The sequence below is a fragment of the Oncorhynchus masou genome, chromosome 18, assembly GCF_036934945.1.
Source record: "Oncorhynchus masou masou isolate Uvic2021 chromosome 18, UVic_Omas_1.1, whole genome shotgun sequence".
NCBI classification, from domain to species: domain Eukaryota; kingdom Metazoa; phylum Chordata; class Actinopteri; order Salmoniformes; family Salmonidae; genus Oncorhynchus; species Oncorhynchus masou.
Genome location: NC_088229.1, coordinates 2,810,929 through 2,830,617, shown reverse-complemented (window position 1 = coordinate 2,830,617; position 19,689 = coordinate 2,810,929). Strand labels below are relative to the sequence as shown.

The window sequence follows — 19,689 nt, the reverse complement described above, 5'->3', positions numbered from 1 at the left end:
GTGCTTTACATAGGGGATAGTGCTTTACATAGGGGATAGTTCTTTACATAGGGGATAGTGCTTTACATAGGGGATAGTGCTTTACATAGGGGATAGTTCTTTAGGGGATAGTTCTTTACATAGGGGATAGTTCTTTACATAGGGGATAGTGCTTTAGGGGATAGTTCTTTACATAGGCGATAGTGCTTTACATAGGGGATAGTGCTTTACATAGGGGATAGTGCTTTACATAGGGGATAGTTCTTTACATAGGGGATAGTTCTTTACATAGGGGATAGTTCTTTACATAGGGGATAGTTCTTTACATAGGGGATAGTGCTTTACATAGGGGATAGTTCTTTACATAGGGGATAGTGCTTTACATAGGGGATAGTTCTTTACATAGGGGATAGTTATTTACATAGGGGATAGTTCTTTAGGGGATAGTGCTTTACATAGGGGATAGTTATTTACATAGGGGATAGTTCTTTAGGGGATAGTGCTTTACATAGGGATAGTTATTTACATAGGGGATAGTTCTTTAGGGATAGTTATTTACATAGGGGATAGTTCTTTAGGGATAGTTATTTACATAGGGGATAGTTCTTTAGGGGATAGTGCTTTACATAGGGGATAGTTATTTACATAGGGGATAGTTCTTTAGGGGATAGTGCTTTACATAGGGGATAGTTCTTTACATAGGGGATAGTTCTTACATAGGGGATAGTGCTTTACATAGGGGATAGTGCTTTACATAGGGGATAGTGCTTTACATAGGGGATAGTTCTTTACATAGGGGATAGTGCTTTACATAGGGGATAGTTCTTTACATAGGGGATAGTTCTTTACATAGGGGATAATTCTTTAGGGGATAGTGCTTTACATAGGGGATAGTGCTTTACATAGGGGATAGTTCTTTACATAGGGGATAGTGCTTTACATAGGGGATAGTGCTTTACATAGGGGATAGTTCTTTAGGGGATAGTTCTTTACATAGGGGATAGTTCTTTACATAGGGGATAGTGCTTTACATAGGGGATAGTTCTTTAGGGGATAGTGCTATACATAGGGGATAGTTCTTTACATAGGGGATAGTGCTTTACATAGGGGATAGTGCTTTACATAGGGGATAGTTCTTTAGGGGATAGTTCTTTACATAGGGGATAGTTCTTACATAGGGGATAGTGCTTTACATAGGAGATAGTGCTTTACATAGGGGATAGTTCTTTACATAGGGGATAGTGCTTTACATAGGGGATAGTTCTTTACATAGGGGATAGTTCTTTACATAGGGGATAATTCTTTAGGGGATAGTGCTTTACATAGGGGATAGTGCTTTACATAGGGGATAGTTCTTTACATAGGGAATAGTTCTTTAGGGGATAGTTCTTTACATAGGGGATAGTGCTTTACATTGGGTATAGTTCTTTAGGGGATAGTTCTTTACATAGGGGATAGTGCTTTATATAGGGGATAGTTCTTTACATAGGGGATAGTTCTTTACATAGGGGATAGTTCTTTACATAGGGGATAGTGCTTTACATAGGGGATAGTTCTGTACATAGGGGATAGTTCTTTACATAGGGGATAGTTCTTTACATAGGGGATAGTGCTTTACATAGGGGATAGTTCTTTAGGAGATAGTTCTTTACATAGGGGATAGTTCTTTACATAGGGGATAGTGCTTTACATAGGGGATAGTGCTTTACATAGGGGATAGTTCTTTAGGGGATAGTTCTTTACATAGTGGATAGTTCTTTACATAGGGGATAGTTCTTTAGGGGATAGTTCTTTACATAGGGGATAGTTCTTTAGGGGATAGTTCTTTACATAGAGGATAGTTCTTCACATAGTGGATAGTGCTTTACATGGGGGATAGTTCTTTACATAGTGGATAGTTCTTTAGGGGATAGTTCTTTACATAGAGGATAGTTCTTTACATAGTGGATAGTGCTTTACATGGGGATAGTTCTTTACATAGGGGATATTTCTTTAGGGGATAGTTCTTTACATAGAGGATAGTTCTTTAGATAGTGGATAGTGCTTTACATAGGGGATAGTTCTTTACATAGGGGATAGTTCTTTAGGGGATAGTTCTTTACATAGAGGATAGTTCTTTACATAGTGGATAGTGCTTTACATGGGGGATAGTTCTTTACATAGGGGATAGTTCTTTAGGGGATAGTTCTTTACATAGAGGATAGTTCTTTAGGGGATAGTGCTTTACATAGGGGATAATTCTTTAGGGGATAGTTCTTTAGGGGATAGTTCTTTACATAGGGGATAGTTCTTTACATAGGGGATAGTTCTTTAGGGGATAGTTCTTTACATAGGGGATAGTTCTTTACATAGGGGATAGTTCTTTACATAGGTGATAGTGCTTTACATGGGGGATAGTGCTTTACATAGAGGATAGTTCTTTACATAGGGGATAGTTCTTTAGGGGATAGTGCTTTACATAGGGGATAGTTCTTTACATATGGGATAGTTCTTTACATAGGGGATAGTTCTTTACATAGGGGATAGTGCTTTACATAGGGAATAGTTCTTTAGGGGATAGTTCTTTAGGGGATAGTTCTTTACATAGTGGATAGTTCTTTAGGGGATAGTTCTTTACATAGAGGATAGTTCTTTACATAGGGGATAGTTCTTTACATAGGGGATAGTTCTTTAAATATGGGGTAGTTCTTTACATAGGGGATTGTTCTTTACATAGGGGATAGTGCTTTACATAGGGGATAGTTCTTTACATAGAGGATAGTTCTTTACATAGGGGATTGTCCTTTAGGGGATAGTTCTTTACATAGGGGATAGTTCTTTAGGGGATAGTTATTTACATAGGGGATAGTTCTTTAGGGGATAGTTATTTACATAGGGGATAGTTATTTAGGGGATAGTTATTTACATAGGGGATAGTTATTTAAGGGATAGTTATTTAAGGGATAGTTCTTTACATAGATGATAGTTCTTTACATATGGGATAGTTCTTTACATAGAGGATAGTTCTTTACATAGGGGATTGTCCTTTAGGGGATAGTTCTTTACATAGGGGATAGTTCTTTACATAGGGGATAGTTCTTTAGGGGATAGTTATTTACATAGGGGATAGTTATTTAAGGGATAGTTATTTAAGGGATAGTTCTTTACATAGAGGATAGTTCTTTACATAGGGGATAGTTCTTTAGGGGATAGTTATTTACAGAGGGGATAGTTATTTAGGGGATAGTTATTTACATAGGGGATAGTTATTTAGGGGATAGTTATTTACATAGGGGATAGTTATTTAGGGGATAGTTATTTACATAGGGGATAGTTATTTAAGTGATAGTTATTTAAGGGATAGTTATTTAAGGGATAGTTATTTAAGGGATAGTTATTTAAGGGATAGTTATTTAAGGGATAGTTATTTAAGGGATAGTTATTTAAGGGATAGTTATTTAGGGGATAGTTATTTACATAGGGGATAGTTATTTAGGGGATAGTTATTTACATAGGGGATAGTTATTTAAGGGATAGTTATTTAAGGGATAGTTATTTAAGGGATAGTTATTTAAGGGATAGTTATTTAAGGGATAGTTATTTAAGGGATAGTTATTTAAGGGATAGTTATTTAGGGGATAGTTCTTTACATAGGGGATAGTTCTTTACATAGGGGATAGTTATTTAGGGGATAGTTCTTTACATAGGGGATAGTTCTTTACATAGGGGATAGTGCTTTACATAGGGGATAGTTCTTTACATAGGCGATAGTTCTTTACATAGGGGATAGTTATTTACATAGGGGATAGTTATTTAAGGGATAGTTATTTAAGGGATAGTTATTTAAGGGATAGTTATTTAAGGGATAGTTATTTAGGGGATAGTTCTTTACATAGGGGATAGTTCTTTACATAGGGGATAGTTCTTTACATAGGGGATAGTTCTTTACATAGGCGATAGTTCTTTACATAGGGGATAGTTATTTACATAGGGGATAGTTCTTTACATCGGGGATAGTGCTTTACATAGGCGATAGTTCTTTACATAGGGGATAGTTATTTACATAGGGGATAGTTATTTAAGGGATAGTTATTTAAGGGATAGTTATTTACATAGGGGATAGTTCTTTAGGGAATAGTTCTTTACATAGGGGATAGTTATTTAGGGGATAGTTATTTACATAGGGGATAGTTATTTAAGGGATAGTTATTTAAGGGATAGTTCTTTACATAGAGGATAGTTCTTTACATAGGGGATAGTTCTTTACATAGGGGATAGTTCTTTACATAGGCGATAGTTCTTTACATAGGGGATAGTGCTTTACATGGGGGATAGTGCTTTACATAGGGGATAGTTCTTTACATAGGGGATAGTTCTTTACATGGGGGATAGTGCTTTACATAGGGGATAGTGCTTTACATAGGGGATAGTTCTTTACATAGGGGATAGTTCTTTACATAGGGGATAGTTCTTTACATAGGGGATAGTTCTTTACATAGGGGATAGTTCTTTACATAGGGGATAGTGCTTTACATAGGGAATAGTTCTTAATGGGATAGTTATTTACATAGTGGATAGTGCTTTACATAGGGGATAGTTCTTTACATAGAGGATAGTTCTTTACATAGTGGATAGTGCTTTACATAGGGGATAGTGCTTTACATAGGGGATAGTTCTTTACATAGAGGATAGTTCTTTACATAGGGGATTGTCCTTTAGGGGATAGTTCTTTACATAGGGGATAGTTCTTTACATAGGGGATAGTTCTTTAGGGGATAGTTCTTTACATAGGGGATAGTTCTTTACATAGGGGATAGTTCTTTAGGGGATAGTGCTTTACATAGAGGATAGTTCTTTACATAGGGGATAGTTCTTTACATAGGGGATAGTTCTTTAAATATGGGATAGTTCTTTACATAGGGGATTGTTCTTTACATAGGGGATAGTGCTTTACATAGGGGATAGTTCTTTACATAGAGGATAGTTCTTTACATAGGGGATTGTCCTTTAGGGATAGTTCTTTACATAGGGGATAGTTCTTTACATAGGGGATAGTTCTTTAGGGGATAGTTATTTACATAGGGGATAGTTATTTAAGGGATAGTTCTTTAAGGGATAGTTCTTTACATAGAGGATAGTTCTTTACATAGGGGATAGTTCTTTTCATAGGGGATAGTGCTTTACATAGGGAATAGTTCTTTAGGGGATAGTTCTTTACATAGTGGATAGTGCTTTACATAGGGGATAGTGCTTTACATAGGGGATAGTTCTTTAGGGGATAGTTCTTTAGGGGATAGTTCTTTACATAGGGGATAGTTCTTTACATAGGGGATAGTGCTTTACATAGGGAATAGTTCTTTAGGGGATAGTTCTTTACATAGGGGATAGTGCTTTACATAGGGGATAGTTCTTTACATAGGGGATAGTTCTTTAGGGGATAGTTCTTTACATAGGGGATAGTTCTTTAGGGGATAGTTCTTTAGGGGATAGTTCTTTACATAGGGGATAGTTCTTTACATAGGGGATAGTTCTTTAGGGGATAGTGCTTTACATAGGGGATAGTTCTTTACATAGGGGATAGTGCTTTACATAGGGGATAGTGCTTTACATAGGGGATAGTTCTTTACATAGGGGATAGTGCTTTACATAGGGGATAGTGCTTTACATAGGGGATAGTTATTTACATAGGGGATAGTTCTTTATGGGATAGTTCTTTAGGGGATAGTTCTTTACATAGGGGATAGTTCTTTACATAGGGGATAGTTCTTTAGGGGATAGTTCTTTAGGGGATAGCTCTTTACATAGGGGATAGTTCTTTACATAGGGGATAGTTCTTTAGGGGATAGTTCTTTACATAGGGGATAGTTCTTTACATAGGGGATAGTGCTTTACATAGGGGATAGTTCTTTACATAGTGGATAGTTCTTTAGGGGATAGTTCTTTACATAGGGGATAGTGCTTTACATAGGGGATAGTTCTTTACATAGTGGATAGTTCTTTAGGGGATAGTTCTTTACATAGGGGATAGTGCTTTACATAGGGGATAGTTCTTTACATAGGGGATAGTTCTTTAGGGGATAGTTCTTTAGGGGATAGTTCTTTACATAGGGGATAGTTCTTTACATAGGGGATAGTTCTTTAGGGGATAGTTCTTTAGGGGATAGTTCTTTACATAGGGGATAGTGCTTTACATAGGGGATAGTTCTTTACATAGGGGATAGTTCTTTAGGGGATAGTTCTTTAGGGGATAGTTCTTTACATAGGGGATAGTTCTTTAGGGGATAGTTCTTTACATAGGGGATAGTTCTTTACATAGGGGATAGTGCTTTACATAGGGGATAGTTCTTTACATAGTGGATAGTTCTTTAGGGGATAGTTCTTTACATAGGGGATAGTGCTTTACATAGGGGATAGTTCTTTACATAGTGGATAGTTCTTTAGGGGATAGTTCTTTACATAGGGGATAGTGCTTTACATAGGGGATAGTTCTTTACATAGGGGATAGTTCTTTAGGGGATAGTTCTTTAGGGGATAGTTCTTTACATAGGGGATAGTTCTTTACATAGGGGATAGTTCTTTAGGGGATAGTTCTTTACATAGGGGATAGTGCTTTACATAGGGGATAGTTCTTTACATAGGGGATAGTTCTTTAGGGGATAGTTCTTTAGGGGATAGTTCTTTACATAGGGGATAGTTCTTTAGGGGATAGTGCTTTACATAGGGGATAGTTCTTTAGGGGATAGTGCTTTAGGGGATAGTTCTTTAGGGGATAGTTCTTTAGGGGATAGGTTGCCATTTTGGACGCATTGACACAGCTCCTGAGTCTTCATAAAGACAGGATTAATTTATCCTCCTCCTGTTCCCTCCTCTACAATCCTCTCTTCCTCTTCTCCCCTCCTCTTCTCACCCTTCCTCTTCTCCTCTCCCCTCCTTTTCTCCCCTCTTCACCCCTTCTCTCCTTCTCCCCTCCTCTCCCCTCCTCTCCTTCTCCCCTCCCCTCCTCTTCTCCCCTCTTCCCCCCTCCCCTCCTCTTCTCCCCTCTTCCCCTCCTCTTCCCTCTTCCTTCCTTCCCTCCTCCTCCCATCCCCTCCTCTCCCCTCCCGTTCTCCTCTCCCCTCCTCTTCTCCCCTCCTCTTCTCCCCTCCCCTCCTTTTCTCCCCTCCTCTTTCCTCCCCTTCTCCTCTCCCCTCCACTTCTCCTCTCCCCTCCACTTCTCCTCCCCTCCCCTTCTCCCCTCCTCTTCTCCTCTCCCCTCCTCTTCTCCCCTCCTCTTCTCCTCCCCTCCTCTCCTACTCTCCTCTCCCCTCTTCACCTCCTTTCCCCCCCTCTCCTCTCCCCTCTTCTCCTACTCTCCTCTCCCCTCTTCACCTCCTCTCCTCCCCCTCCTCTCCTCCTCCCCTCCTCTTCTCCTCTCCCCGCTTCTCATCTCCTCTTCTCCCCTCCTTCTCTCCTCTCCACTTTTCCTCCTCTCCTCTCCTCTCCTCCTCTCTACTCCTCTCCTCCTCTCTCCTCCACTCCTCCTCTCCTCCACTCCTCCTCTCCTCTCCTCCTCTCTACTCCTCTCCTCTCTCCTCCTCTACTCCTCTCCTCTCTACTCCTCTCTACTCCTCCTCTCCCCTCCTCTTCTCCTATCCTCTTCTCTCCTCCTCTCCTTCCGTCTCTACTCCTCTCTACTCCTCTCCTCCTCTCTACTCCTCTCCTCTCTACTCCTCTCCTCTCTACTCCTCTCCACTCCTCTCCTCCTCTCTCCTCCTCTCCTCTCCACTCCTCCTCTCCACTCCTCTCCTCCTCTCTATTCCTCTCCTCTCTACTCCTCTCCTCTCCTCTCTACTCCTCTCTACTCCACTCCTCTCCTCTTCTCTCCTCCTCTCCACTCCTCTCTACTCCTCTCCTCTCCACTCCTCCTCTCCTCTCCTCCTCTCTATTCCTCTCCTCTCTACTCCTCTCTACTCCACTCCTCTTCTCTCCTCCTCTCCACTCCTCTCCTCTCTACTCCTCTCCACTCCTCTCCTCCTCTCTCCCCCTCTCCACTCCTCCCCAGATCTGATGACAGAGATGATGGATCTGAGTAGTGATGTGGGTGGACCAGGTATTCCTCTCCTGGACTATAAGACGTATGCAGAGCGCGTGTTCTTCCCCGGCCAGAGGGGGGCGCCCCTGAGTCAGAACCTGGACCTGCCAGAGTCCCGCAGACGGACAGTGGAACAGGGCCTGGGACAACTCAACAACCTCCTCAACAACAGACTGTTCCTTATCAGGGTGAGTAAATGGTTGGACATAGGTACAAATCTGTCGTTCTGCCCCTGAACAGGCAGTTAACCCACTGTTCCTAGGCCGTCATTGTAAATAAGAATTTGTTCTTAACTGACTTGCCTAGTAAAATAAAGGTAAAATAAAATATTAAAATACAGACAGACGGACGGACAGATGGAAGTGCAGGCAGACGGGGACAGTGTCGGTTTGTCTGGACAAATCTGGTGGGAAGTAAGCTGGCAACCATTGGTTTGCTGGTATCAAATTCTAGATGCCGGCCCCTGCCATTGCGCCCTTGAGTAAGGTACTTAACTACCTTGAACATAGGGCCATTATATGGCTACCAACTGTACCAGGGGTATCGTAATATGGCTACCTCTCCATGGGCATCGTAATATGGCTACCAACTGTTCCAGGGGCATCGTAATATGGCTACCAACTGTACCAGGGGCATCGTAATATGGCTACCAACTGTTCCAGGGGCATCGTAATATGGCTACCTCTCCAGGGGCATCGTAATATGGCTACCAACTGTACCAGGGGCATCGTAATATGGCTACCTCTCCAGGGACATCGTAATATGGCTACCAACTGTTCCAGGGGCATCGTAATATGGCTACCAACTGTTCCAGGGGCATCGTAATATGGCTACCAACTGTACCAGGGGCATCGTAATATGGCTACCTCTCCAGGAGCATCGTAATATGGCTACCAACTGTTCCAGGGGCATCGTAATATGGCTACCTCTCCAGGGGCATCGTAATATGGCTACCAACTGTTCCAGGGGCATCGTAATATGGCTACCAACTGTACCAGGGGCATCGTAATATGGCTACCAACTGTTCCAGGGGCATCGTAATATGGCTACCAACTGTTCCAGGGGCATCGTAATATGGCTACCAACTGTTCCAGGCTCTCAGAGGGGATAAAGCAGAAGACACATTGAACTTTAAAGTAATCTATTCTCCTACTCTTCCAGTTCATCCACACCCTGGAGGCCCAGCAGAACTTCTCCCAGCGTGACCGTGGCTACGTGGCGTCTCTCCTGACCATGGCCCTGCACGACAAGCTGGAGTACTTCACCGATGTCATGAAGACCTTACTGGGAGACCTGGTGCAGCAGTACGTTGCCAAGAACCCCAAACTCATGCTGCGCAGGTGGGTCTTTAGCTCAGTGGGAACAACACAGTCTCAATGACCCGGGTTCGTGTTACAGAGGAGATTCAGTGAACCACACTTGTGTGATGAGCTTTATCTGAGGCCAAAAGGTCATGCCTAGACTTTAGCTCAGCTGGCTAACACAGTCCTGTGGCACATAGTTCAAACCCAGTCTGTCCCTGTAACATGAACCTACCCTCTAGAGATATATATGCTGATCTATCTTGATATATCCTGATATATATATATGTCCCTGCATGTCTGTCTACCTGCCTGTCTGTCTGTCTGTCTGTCTACCTGCCTGTCTCTCTATCTGTCTCTCTGTCTGTCTGTCTGCCTGTCTACCTGCCTGTCTCTCTGTCTGTCTGCCTGTCTTTCTGCCTGTCCCTCTGTTCCGCCTGTCTCTCTGCCTGTCTGTCTATCTGCCTGTCTGTCTGTGTCTGTCTGTCTGTCTGTCTGTCTGTCTGTCTCTCTGTCTGTCTACCTGCCTGCCTGTCTCTCTGTCTCTCTGTCTGTCTGTCTGTCTACCTGCCTGTCTCTCTGTCTGACTGTCTCTCTGTCTGTCTACCTGCCTGCCTGTCTCTCTGTCTGTCTGTCTGACTGTCTCTCTGTCTGTCTACCTGCCTCTCTCTCTCTCTCTCTCTCTCTCTCTCTCTGTCTGTCTGTCTGACTGTCTCTCTGTCTGTCTACCTGCCTGCCTGTCTCTCTGTCTGTCTGTCTGACTGTCTCTCTGTCTGTCTACCTGCCTCTCTCTCTCTCTGTCTGTCTGTCTCTGTCTGTCTGTCTGTCTGTCAGGACGGAGACGGTGGTGGAGAAGATGCTCACCAACTGGATGTCCATCTGTCTCTACTCCTTCCTCAAGGTACAGATGTGTGTGTGTGTGTGTGTGCGTGTGTGCGTGTGTGCGTGTGTGCGTGTGTGCGCGTGTATGTGCGTGTGTGTGCGTGTGTGTGTGAGTGTGTGTGAGCGTGTGTGTGTGAGCGTGTGTGTGCGTGTGTGTGCGTGTGAGCGTGTGCGTGTGTGTGAGCGTGTGTGAGCGTGTGTGTGTGCGTGTGTGTGAGCGTGTGTGCGCGTGTGTGTGTGTGAGCGTGTGCGTGAGCGTGTGCGTGTGTGTGAGCGTGTGCGTGTGTGTGAGCGTGTGCGTGTGTGTGAGCGTGTGTGTGTGAGCGTGTGTGTGTGTGAGCGTGTGTGTGCATGTGTGTGAGCATGTGTGAGCGTGTGTGTGTGTGCGTGTGTGTGAGCGTGTGTGCGCGTGTGTGTGCGTGTGTGTGTGCGTGTGTGTGCGTGTGAGCGTGTGTGTGCGTGTGTGCGAGCATATGTGTGCGTGCGTGTGTGTGAGTGTGTGCGAGCGTGTGTGTGCGTGCGTGTGTGTGTGTGTGAGTGCGTGTGTGCGAGCGTGTGCGTGCGTGCGTGTGTGCGTGCGTGTGTGAGCGTGTGCGTGTGTGTGCGAGCGTGTGCGTGCGTGCGTGTGTGAGCGCACGCGGAGCTAAATGTCTCCATTTTGTTCCATTTTTCTGCCGTCCCCATGAACATGTGTATCTGTGTCTCCTACTGTGAACCCCTGTAGGAGGTGGCTGGGGAGCCCCTGTATATGCTGTACAGAGCCATCAAGTACCAGGTGGATAAGGGACCAGTAGACGCTGTGACGGGGAAGGCCAAGCGCACCCTGAACGACAGCCATCTCCTGAGAGAGGACATCGACTACTGCTCTATCGTATGTCTCAGCCAAGCTCTCCCTCTCTCCTCTCTACTCCTCTCTCCTCTCTACTCTCCTCTCTACTCTCCTCTACTCTCCTTTCTACTCTCCTCTCTACTCTCTACTCTCCTCTCTACTCTCCTCTCTACTATCTACTCTCCTCTCTACTCTCCTCTCTACTATCTACTCTCCTCTCCCTCTCTCTACTCTCCTCTCTACTACTCTCTCCTCTCTACTCTCCTCTCTACTCTCTACTCTCCTCTCTACTCTCCTCTCTACTCTCCTCTCCTCTCTACTCTCCTCTCTCCTCTCTACTCTACTCTCCTCTCTACTCTCCTCTCTACTCTCCTCTCTACTCTCCTCTCTCCTCTCTACTCTCCTCTCTACTCTCCTCTCTACTCTCCTCTCTACTCTCCTCTACTCTCTTCTCTAATCTCCTCTCTACTCTCCTCTGTCCTCTCTACTCTCCTCTCTACTCTCCTCTCTACTCTCCTCTCTACTCTCCTCTCCTTTCTCCTCTCTACTCTCCTCTCTCCTCTCTACTCTCTCCTCTCTACTCTCTCCTCTCTCCTCTCTACTGTCCTCTCTCCTCTCCTCTCTATACTTCTCTCTCCTCTCTACTCTCCTCTCTACTCTCCTCTCTACTCTACTCTCCTCTCCTCTCTCCTCTCTACTCTCCTCTCTACTCTCCTCTCCTCTCTCCTCTCCTCTCTCTACTCTCCTCTCTCCTCTACTCTCCTCTCTACTCTCCTCTCTACTCTCCTCTCTACTCTCCTCTCCTCTCTCCTCTCTACTCTCCTCTCTACTCTCTGTCTCTCTGTCTCTGGGCTTTTTCTTTTAGTTCATTCACTGCCAGACCAAATCCACCAGAGGCACTGATTGTTAGTCCCAGGTAGCTGTACCATTTGACATGTTCAACCACCACCTATTTGAAGGAGTGTCTGCTGCTCTGATTCCTGGATGTTGGTTGTCCAGTTGATTTATTCCTGAAGACTGTTAAGTTGTTCCTGTAGATCTTGATCTGTTGGTGACATCTGGGTAGAGCAGGAGGGGCTACAGATGTCATGTCTTGTTATGTCTGTTCCTGTCCTTTCTCTTCATTCTCTCTCTCTGCTGGTCTTTTTAGGTTACCTTCTCTGTCTCTCATCCCTCAGCTGTTCTACATCTCCCCTAACTAGCTCATTCACTCTTTCCCACCTGTTCTCTCTTCCCCCTCTGATTAGGTCTCTATTTCTCTCTCTGTTCCTGCTACTTTCAGTGTCTGATTCTTGTTTGTGTTTCTTGATGCCAGAAGCAAGCTGTCGTCTCGTTTGCTTCCACCTTGTCCTGTCCTGTCGGAGTCTGCATGGCAGGTGCAACCTGCATTATACTACGTTCTTTTGTTCCATTGACTACGTTGGAAGAGGATTTATGCCATTCCTGTTTTTTATTAAAGAACTCTGTTTTCTGTTAAAACCACGTTTGGGTCTTCACTCAAGTTCATAACAGAAGAATCAGACCACGAATGGACCCAGCGGCTCCGGACCCTTTTCACTCCGCCGTCGAGATCCAGGGAGCGATGCTAGGCAGACATTGAGGAATTGTCTGCTGCTCAACATGCCGTTGAGACCCTGGCCGTCCAAGTCTCCGACCTCACAAGACGGGTTCACCAACTCCACCTCGATCCACCGCCCACTTCCAGGGTTTCCGAGTCTCCGGAGCCCAGGATCAACAACCCGCCGTGTTACTCTGGGGAGCCCACTGAGTGCCGCTCATTCCTCACTCAGTGTGATGTGGTGTTCTCTCTCCAGCCCAACACTTACTCCAGGAGCGCAGCCCGCATCGCCTACGTCATTTCTCTCCTTACCGGACGGGCGCGTGAGTGGGGCACGGCAGTCTGGGAGGCGAGGGCTGAGTGTATTAACCAGTATCAGGACTTTAAGGAGGAGATGATACGGGTTTTTGACCGTTCTGTTTTTGGCGAGGAGGCTTCCAGGGCCCTGTCTTCCCTATGTCAGGGGAATAGATCCATAACGGATTATTCTATTGAGTTTCGCACTCTCGCTGCCTCTAGTGACTGGAACGAGCCGGCTTTGCTCGCTCGTTTTCTGGAGGGTCTCCACGTCGAGGTTAAGGATGAGATCCTCTCCCGGGAGGTTCCTTCCAGTCTGGACTCCTTAATAGCTCTCGCTATTCGCATAGAGCGACGGTTTGATCTTCGTCGCCGAGCTCGTGGAAGGGAGCTCACGTTCTCCGTTGCTTCCCTCTCCACATCACTGCCACCTGCCGCATCACTGCCACCCTCCCCGCCGGCTCGGATGCTGAGCCTATGCAGCTGGGGGTATTCGCATCTCGGCCAAGGAGAGGGAACGGAGAATCACCAATCGCCTCTGTCTCTACTGCGGCTCCGCTGGTCATTTTGTCACCTCATGTCCAGTAAAGGGCCAGAGCTCATCAGTAAGAGGAGGGCTACTGGTGAGCGCAACTACTCAGGCCTCTCCTTCTGGATCACGCACTACCTTTCCGGTCCATCTCCGCTGGCCCGGTTCATCTGCTTCCTGCAGTGCCTTGATAGACTCTGGGGCGGAGGGCTGTTTTATGGACGAGACCTGGGCTCGGGAACATGACATTCCTCTCAGACAGTTAGGGGAGCCCAGGGCCTTGTTCGCTTTAGATGGTAGTTCTCTCCCCAAGATTCAGCGTGAGACGCTGCCTTTAACCCTCACTGTCTCTGGTAATCATAGCGAAACCATTTCTTTTTTAATTTTTCGTTCACCTTTTACACCTGTTGTTTTGGGTCATCCCTGGCTAGTGCGCCATAACCCTTCTATTAATTGGTCTAGTAATACTATCCTATCCTGGAATGTTTCTTGTCATGTAACCTGTTTAATGTCTGCTATCCCTCCTGTTTCCTCTGTCTCTTCTTCACAGGAGGAGCCTGGCGATTTGACAGGGGTGCCGGAGGAGTATCACGATCTGCGCACGGTGTTCAGTCGTTCCAAGGCCACTTCTCTCCCTCCACACCGGTCGTATGACTGTAGTATTGATCTCCTTCCGGGAACTACTCCCCCGGGGTAGATTATACTCTCTGTCGGCTCCCGAACGTAAGGCTCTCGAGGATTATTTGTCGGTTTCGCTCGACGCCGGTACCATAGTCTCCTCCTCCTCCCCCGCCGGCGCGGGGTTCTTTTTTGTTCAGAAGAAGGACGGGTCCCTGCGCCCATGCGTGGATTATCGAGGGCTGAATGACATAACAGTTAAGAATCGTTATCCGCTTCCTCTTATGTCTTCAGCCTTCGAGATCCTGCAGGGAGCCAGGTTTTTCACCAAATTGGACCTTCGTAACGCCTACCATCTCGTGCGCATCAGGGAGGGGGACGAGTGGAAGACGGCGTTTAACACTCCGTTAGGGCACTTTGAATACCGGGTTCTTCCTTTCGGCCTCGTTAACGCTCCAGCTGTCTTTCAGGCACTAGTTAACGACGTCCTGAGAGACATGCTGAACATTTTTGTTTTCGTTTACATGGATGATATCCTGATTTTTTCACCGTCTCTCTCGATTCATGTTCAGCACGTGCGACGCGTCCTCCAGCGCCTTTTGGAGAACTGTCTTTATGTGAAGGCTGAGAAGTGCACTTTTCATGCCGCCTCTGTCCCTTTTCTCGGTTCCGTTATTTCCGCTGAGGGCATTAAGATGGATCCCGCTAAGGTCCAGGCTGTCATTGATTGGCCCGTTCCTAAGTCACGCGTCGAGCTGCAGCGCTTTCTGGGCTTCGCTAATTTCTACCGTCGTTTCATCCGTAATTTCGGTCAGGTGGCAGCTCCTCTCACAGCCCTTACTTCTGTTAAGACGTGCTTTAAGTGGTCCGTTTCCGCCCAGGGAGCTTTTGATCTTCTTAAGAATCGTTTTACATCCGCACCTATTCTTGTTACACCTGACATCTCTAGACAGTTTGTTGTTGAGGTTGACGCGTCAGAGGTGGGCGTGGGAGCCATTCTTTCTCAGCGCTCTCTCTGACGGCAAGGTCCATCCTTGCGCGTTTTTCTCTCATCGCTTATCGCCGTCAGAACGTAACTATGATGTTGGTAATCGCGAACTGCTCGCCATCCGCTTAGCCCTAGGCGAATGGCGACAGTGGTTGGAGGGGGCGACGTTCCTTTGTCGTTTGGACTGACCATAGGAACCTTGAGTACATCCGTTCAGCCAAACGACTTAATGCGCGTCAGGCTCGTTGGGCTCTGTTTTTCGCTCGTTTCGAGTTTGTTATTTCTTATCGTCCGGGCTCAAAAACACCAAACCTGATGCTTTATCTCGTCTCTTCAGTTCTTCTGAGGTCTCCACCGACCCCGATGGGATTCTCCCTGAGGGGCGTGTTGTCGGGTTGACTGTCTGGGGAATTGAGAGGCAGGTAAAGCAAGCACTCGCTCACACTCCGTCGCCGCGAGCTTGCCCTAGGAACCTTCTGTTCGTTCCCGTTCCTACTCGTCCGGCCGTTCTTCAGTGGGCCCACTCTGCCAAGTTAGCCGGCCACCCCGGCCTTCGGGTACGCCGCTTCCATTCGCCAGCGTTTCTGGTGGCCCACTCGGGAACGTGACGCGCCGATTTGTCGCGCTTGTTCGGTCTGCGCGCAGACTAAATCTGGGAACTCTCCTCCTGCCGGCCGTCTCAGACCGCTTCCCATTCCCTCTCGACCGTGGTCTCACATCGCTTTAGATTTTATCACCGGACTGCCTTCATCAGCGGGGAAGACAGTTATTCTTACGGTTGTCGATAGATTCTCTAAGGCGGCTCATTTCATTCCTCTCGATAAGCTCCCTTCTGCTAAGGAGACGGCTCAGATCATTATCGAGAATGTTTTCCGAATTCATGGCCTTCCGTCTGACGTCGTTTCCGACAGAGGCCCGCAGTTCACGTCTCAATTTTGGAGGGAGTTTTGCCGTTTGATTGGGGCTTCCGTCAGTCTCTCGTCCGGCTTTCATCCCCAGTCTAACGGTCAAGCCGAACGGGCCAATCAGACTGTTGGTCGCATTTTACGCAGTCTTTCTTTTCGTAACCCTGCGTCTTGGTCAGAACAGCTCCCTGGGCAGAGTACGCCCACAACTCGCTTCCCTCGTCTGCTACCGGTCTATCCCCTTTTCAGTGTAGCCTCGGGTACCAGCCTCCGCTGTTCTCATCTCAGCTCGCCGAGTCCTGCGTCCCCTCCGCTCAGGCTTTTGTCCAGCGTTGCGAGCGCACCTGGAAGGGGGTCAGGTCGGCACTTTGCCGTAATAGGGCGCAGACTGTGAGGGCCGCTAATAAGCGTAGGACCAAGAGTCCTAGATATTGTTGCGGTCAGAGAGTTTGGCTCTCCACTCAGAACCTTCCCCTTAAGACAGCTTCTCGCAAGTTGGCCCCGCGGTTCATTGGTCCGTTCCGTATTTCCCAGGTCATTAATCCTGTCGCAGTGCGACTTCTTCTCCCGCGCTATCTTCGTCGCGTTCACCCGGTCTTCCATGTCTCCTGTGTTAAGCCCGTTCTTCGCGCCCCGCTCGTCCCTCCCCCCCATCCTTGTCGAGGGCGCACCCATCTACAGGGTTCGTAAGATTTTGGACATGCGCCCTCGGGGCCGTGGTCATCAGTACCTAGTGGATTGGGAGGGGTACGGTCCTGAGGAGAGGAGTTGGGTTCCCTCTCGGGACGTGCTGGACCGTTCGCTGATCGATGATTTCCTCCGTTGCCGCCAGGTTTCCTCCTCGAGTGCGCCAGGAGGCGCTCGGTGAGTGGGGGGGGTACTGTCATGTCTTGTTATGTCTGTTCCTGTCCTTTCTCTTCATTCTCTCTCTCTGCTGGTCTTTTTAGGTTACCTTCTCTGTCTCTCATCCCTCAGCTGTTCTACATTTCTCCTAACTAGCTCATTCTCTCTTTCCCCACCTGTTCTCTCTTCCCCCTCTGATTAGGTCTCTATTTCTTTCTCTGTTCCTGCTACTTTCAGTGTCTGATTCTTGTTTGTGTTTCTTGATGCCAGAAGCAAGCTGTCGTCTCGTTTGCTTCCACCTTGTCCTGTCCTGTCGGAGTCTGCATGGCAGGTGCAACCTGCATTATACTACGTTCTTTTGTTCCATTGACTACGTTGGAAGAGGATTTATGCCATTCCTGTTTTTTATTAAAGAACTCTGTTTTCTGTTAAAACCGCGTTTGGGTCTTCACTCAAGTTCATAACAACAGACCTGACCAACAACACTGGTAGTTTGATGAAGTAGACGTTGAACAGGTTTGGACTTAAACTGCACCCTTGTCTCACTCCTTGCCCCCCCTTGTGCAAAGAACTCTGTTCTTTTATTTTTCAGTTTAATATAATAATAACCTGTGTTTTTAGAGTAAATAGATTTAATGATGTGGTATACTTCAGCCGCTGTGGAGGGTTTTGTAATATAATCCATCATTCATATGGAATCAAAAGCAATATGAAAATCAACAAAACACGCAAATACTGTTTCCTCTGCTGGTTTATTAGTGTCTGTAATGTGAGTATGTGGTCTGTTGTCCCGTGTCTGGGTAGAAAGAGAATTTGTGTTTTGCTGAGAGCGTTACGATGTGTGAGAAAGGTCTGTATTCGGTCACTGAAAAATCACAAAAGTCACAAAAGTATGTGGACACCTGCTTGTCCAATATCTCATTCCAAAATCATGAGCATTAATATGGAGTTGGTCCCCCCCCTTGCTGCTATAACAGCCTCCACTCTTCTGGGAAGGCTTTCCAATAGATGTAGGAACATTGCTGCTATAACAGCCTCCACTCTTCTGGGAAGGCTTTCCACTAGATGTTGGAACATTGCTGCTATAACAGCCTCCACTCTTCTGGGAAGGCTTTCCACTAGATGTAGGAACATTGTTGCTATAACAGCCTCCACTCTTCTGGGAAGGCTTTCCACTAGATGTTGGAACATTGCTGCTATAACAGCCTCCACTCTTCTGGGAAGGCTTTCCACTAGATGTAGGAACATTGCTGCTATAACAGCCTCCACTCTTCTAGGAAGGCTTTTCACTAGATGTCGGAACATTGCTGCTATAACAGCCTCCACTCTTCTGGGAAGGCTTTCCACTAGATGTCGGAACATTGCTGCTATAACATCCTCCACTCTTCTGGGAAGGCTTTCCACTAGATGTTGGAACATTGCTGCTATAACAGCCTCCACTCTTCTGGGAAGGCTTTCCACTAGATGTTGGAACATTGCTGCTATAACAGCCTCCACTCTTCTGGGAAGGCTTTCCACTAGATGTTGGAACATTGCTGCTATAACAGCCTCCACTCTTCTGGGAAGGCTTTCCACTAGATGGTGGAACATTGCTGCTATAACAGCCTCCACTCTTCTGGGAAGGCTTTCCACTAGATGTTGGAACATTGCTGCTATAACAGCCTCCACTCTTCTGGGAAGGCTTTCCACTAGATGTTGAAACATTGCTGCTATAACAGCCTCCACTCTTCTGGGAAGGCTTTCCACTAGATGTTGGAACATTGCTGCTATAACAGCCTCCACTCTTCTGGCAAGGCTTTCCACTAGATGGTGGAACATTGCTGCTATAACAGCCTCCACTCTTCTGGGAAGGCGTTCCACTAGATGTTGGAACATTTCTGCTATAACAGCCTCCACTCTTCTGGGAAGGCTTTCCACTAGATGTTGGAACATTGCTGCTATAACAGCCTCCACTCTTCTGGGAAGGCTTTCCACTAGATGTTGGAACATTGCTGCTATAACAGCCTCCACTCTTCTGGGAAGGCTTTCCACTAGACGTTGGAACATTGTTGCAGGGACTTGCTTCCATTCAGCCACAAGAGCATTAGTGAGGTCGGGCACTGATGTTGGACGATGAGGTCTGGCTCGTAGTCTGCATTCCAATTCATCAAAAAGGTATTCGAAGGGGTTTGAGGTCAGGGCTCTGTGCAAGCCAGTTAAGTTCTACCATACAGATCTAAACAACCATTTCTTTATGGACCTCGCTTTGTGCACGTTTGCATTGTCATGCTGAAACAGGAAAGGGCCCCAAACTGAATCATCTAGAATGTCATTGTATGCTGTAACTTTAAGATTTCCCTTCACTGGAACTAAGGGGCCACAGCCCAACCATGAAAAACAGCCCCAGACCATTAGTCCTCATCCACCAAACTTTACAGTTGGCACTAAGCATTTGGGCAGGTAGCGTTCTCCTGGCATCCACCAAACCCAGATTCGTCCGTCGGACTACCAGATGGTGAAGCGTGATTCATCCCTCCAGAGAACGAGTTTCCACTTCTCCAGAGTCCAATGGCGGCGAGCTTTACACCACTCCAGCTAACGCTTGGCATTGCGCATGGTGATTTTAGGCTTGTGTGTGGCTGCTCGGCCATGGAAACCCATTCCGACTAATAGTTATTATGCGTTGCTTCCAGAGGCTGTTTGGGACTCGGTAGTGAGCGTTGCAATCGAGGACAGATGATTTTTTTACGCTCTTCAGCACTCGGCTGTCCCGTTCTGTGAGCTTGTGTGGCCTACCACTTTGTGGCTGAGCCGTTGTTGCTCCTAGACATTTCCACTTTACAATAAACAGCACTTACAGTTGACCGGGGGCAGCTCAAGCAGGGCAGAAATTTGATGAACTACCTTGTTGGAAAGGTGGCATTCTATGAC

At 46.6% G+C, this 19,689-nt stretch overlaps 1 protein-coding gene across 1 annotated transcript in view; it reads left to right on the top strand.

Annotated features, from left to right (window-relative positions):
• The window catches only part of LOC135503844 (plexin-B3-like), a 302,325-nt gene that overhangs the window by 240,222 nt on the left and 42,414 nt on the right, over positions 1-19,689 (top strand). The window contains exons 24-27 of the mRNA XM_064922002.1: positions 8,000-8,217; positions 9,191-9,369; positions 10,165-10,231; positions 10,937-11,083. Coding sequence (XP_064778074.1) covers positions 8,000-8,217; positions 9,191-9,369; positions 10,165-10,231; positions 10,937-11,083 — 611 coding nt within the window. The remainder of the gene's footprint in view (positions 1-7,999; positions 8,218-9,190; positions 9,370-10,164; positions 10,232-10,936; positions 11,084-19,689) is intronic.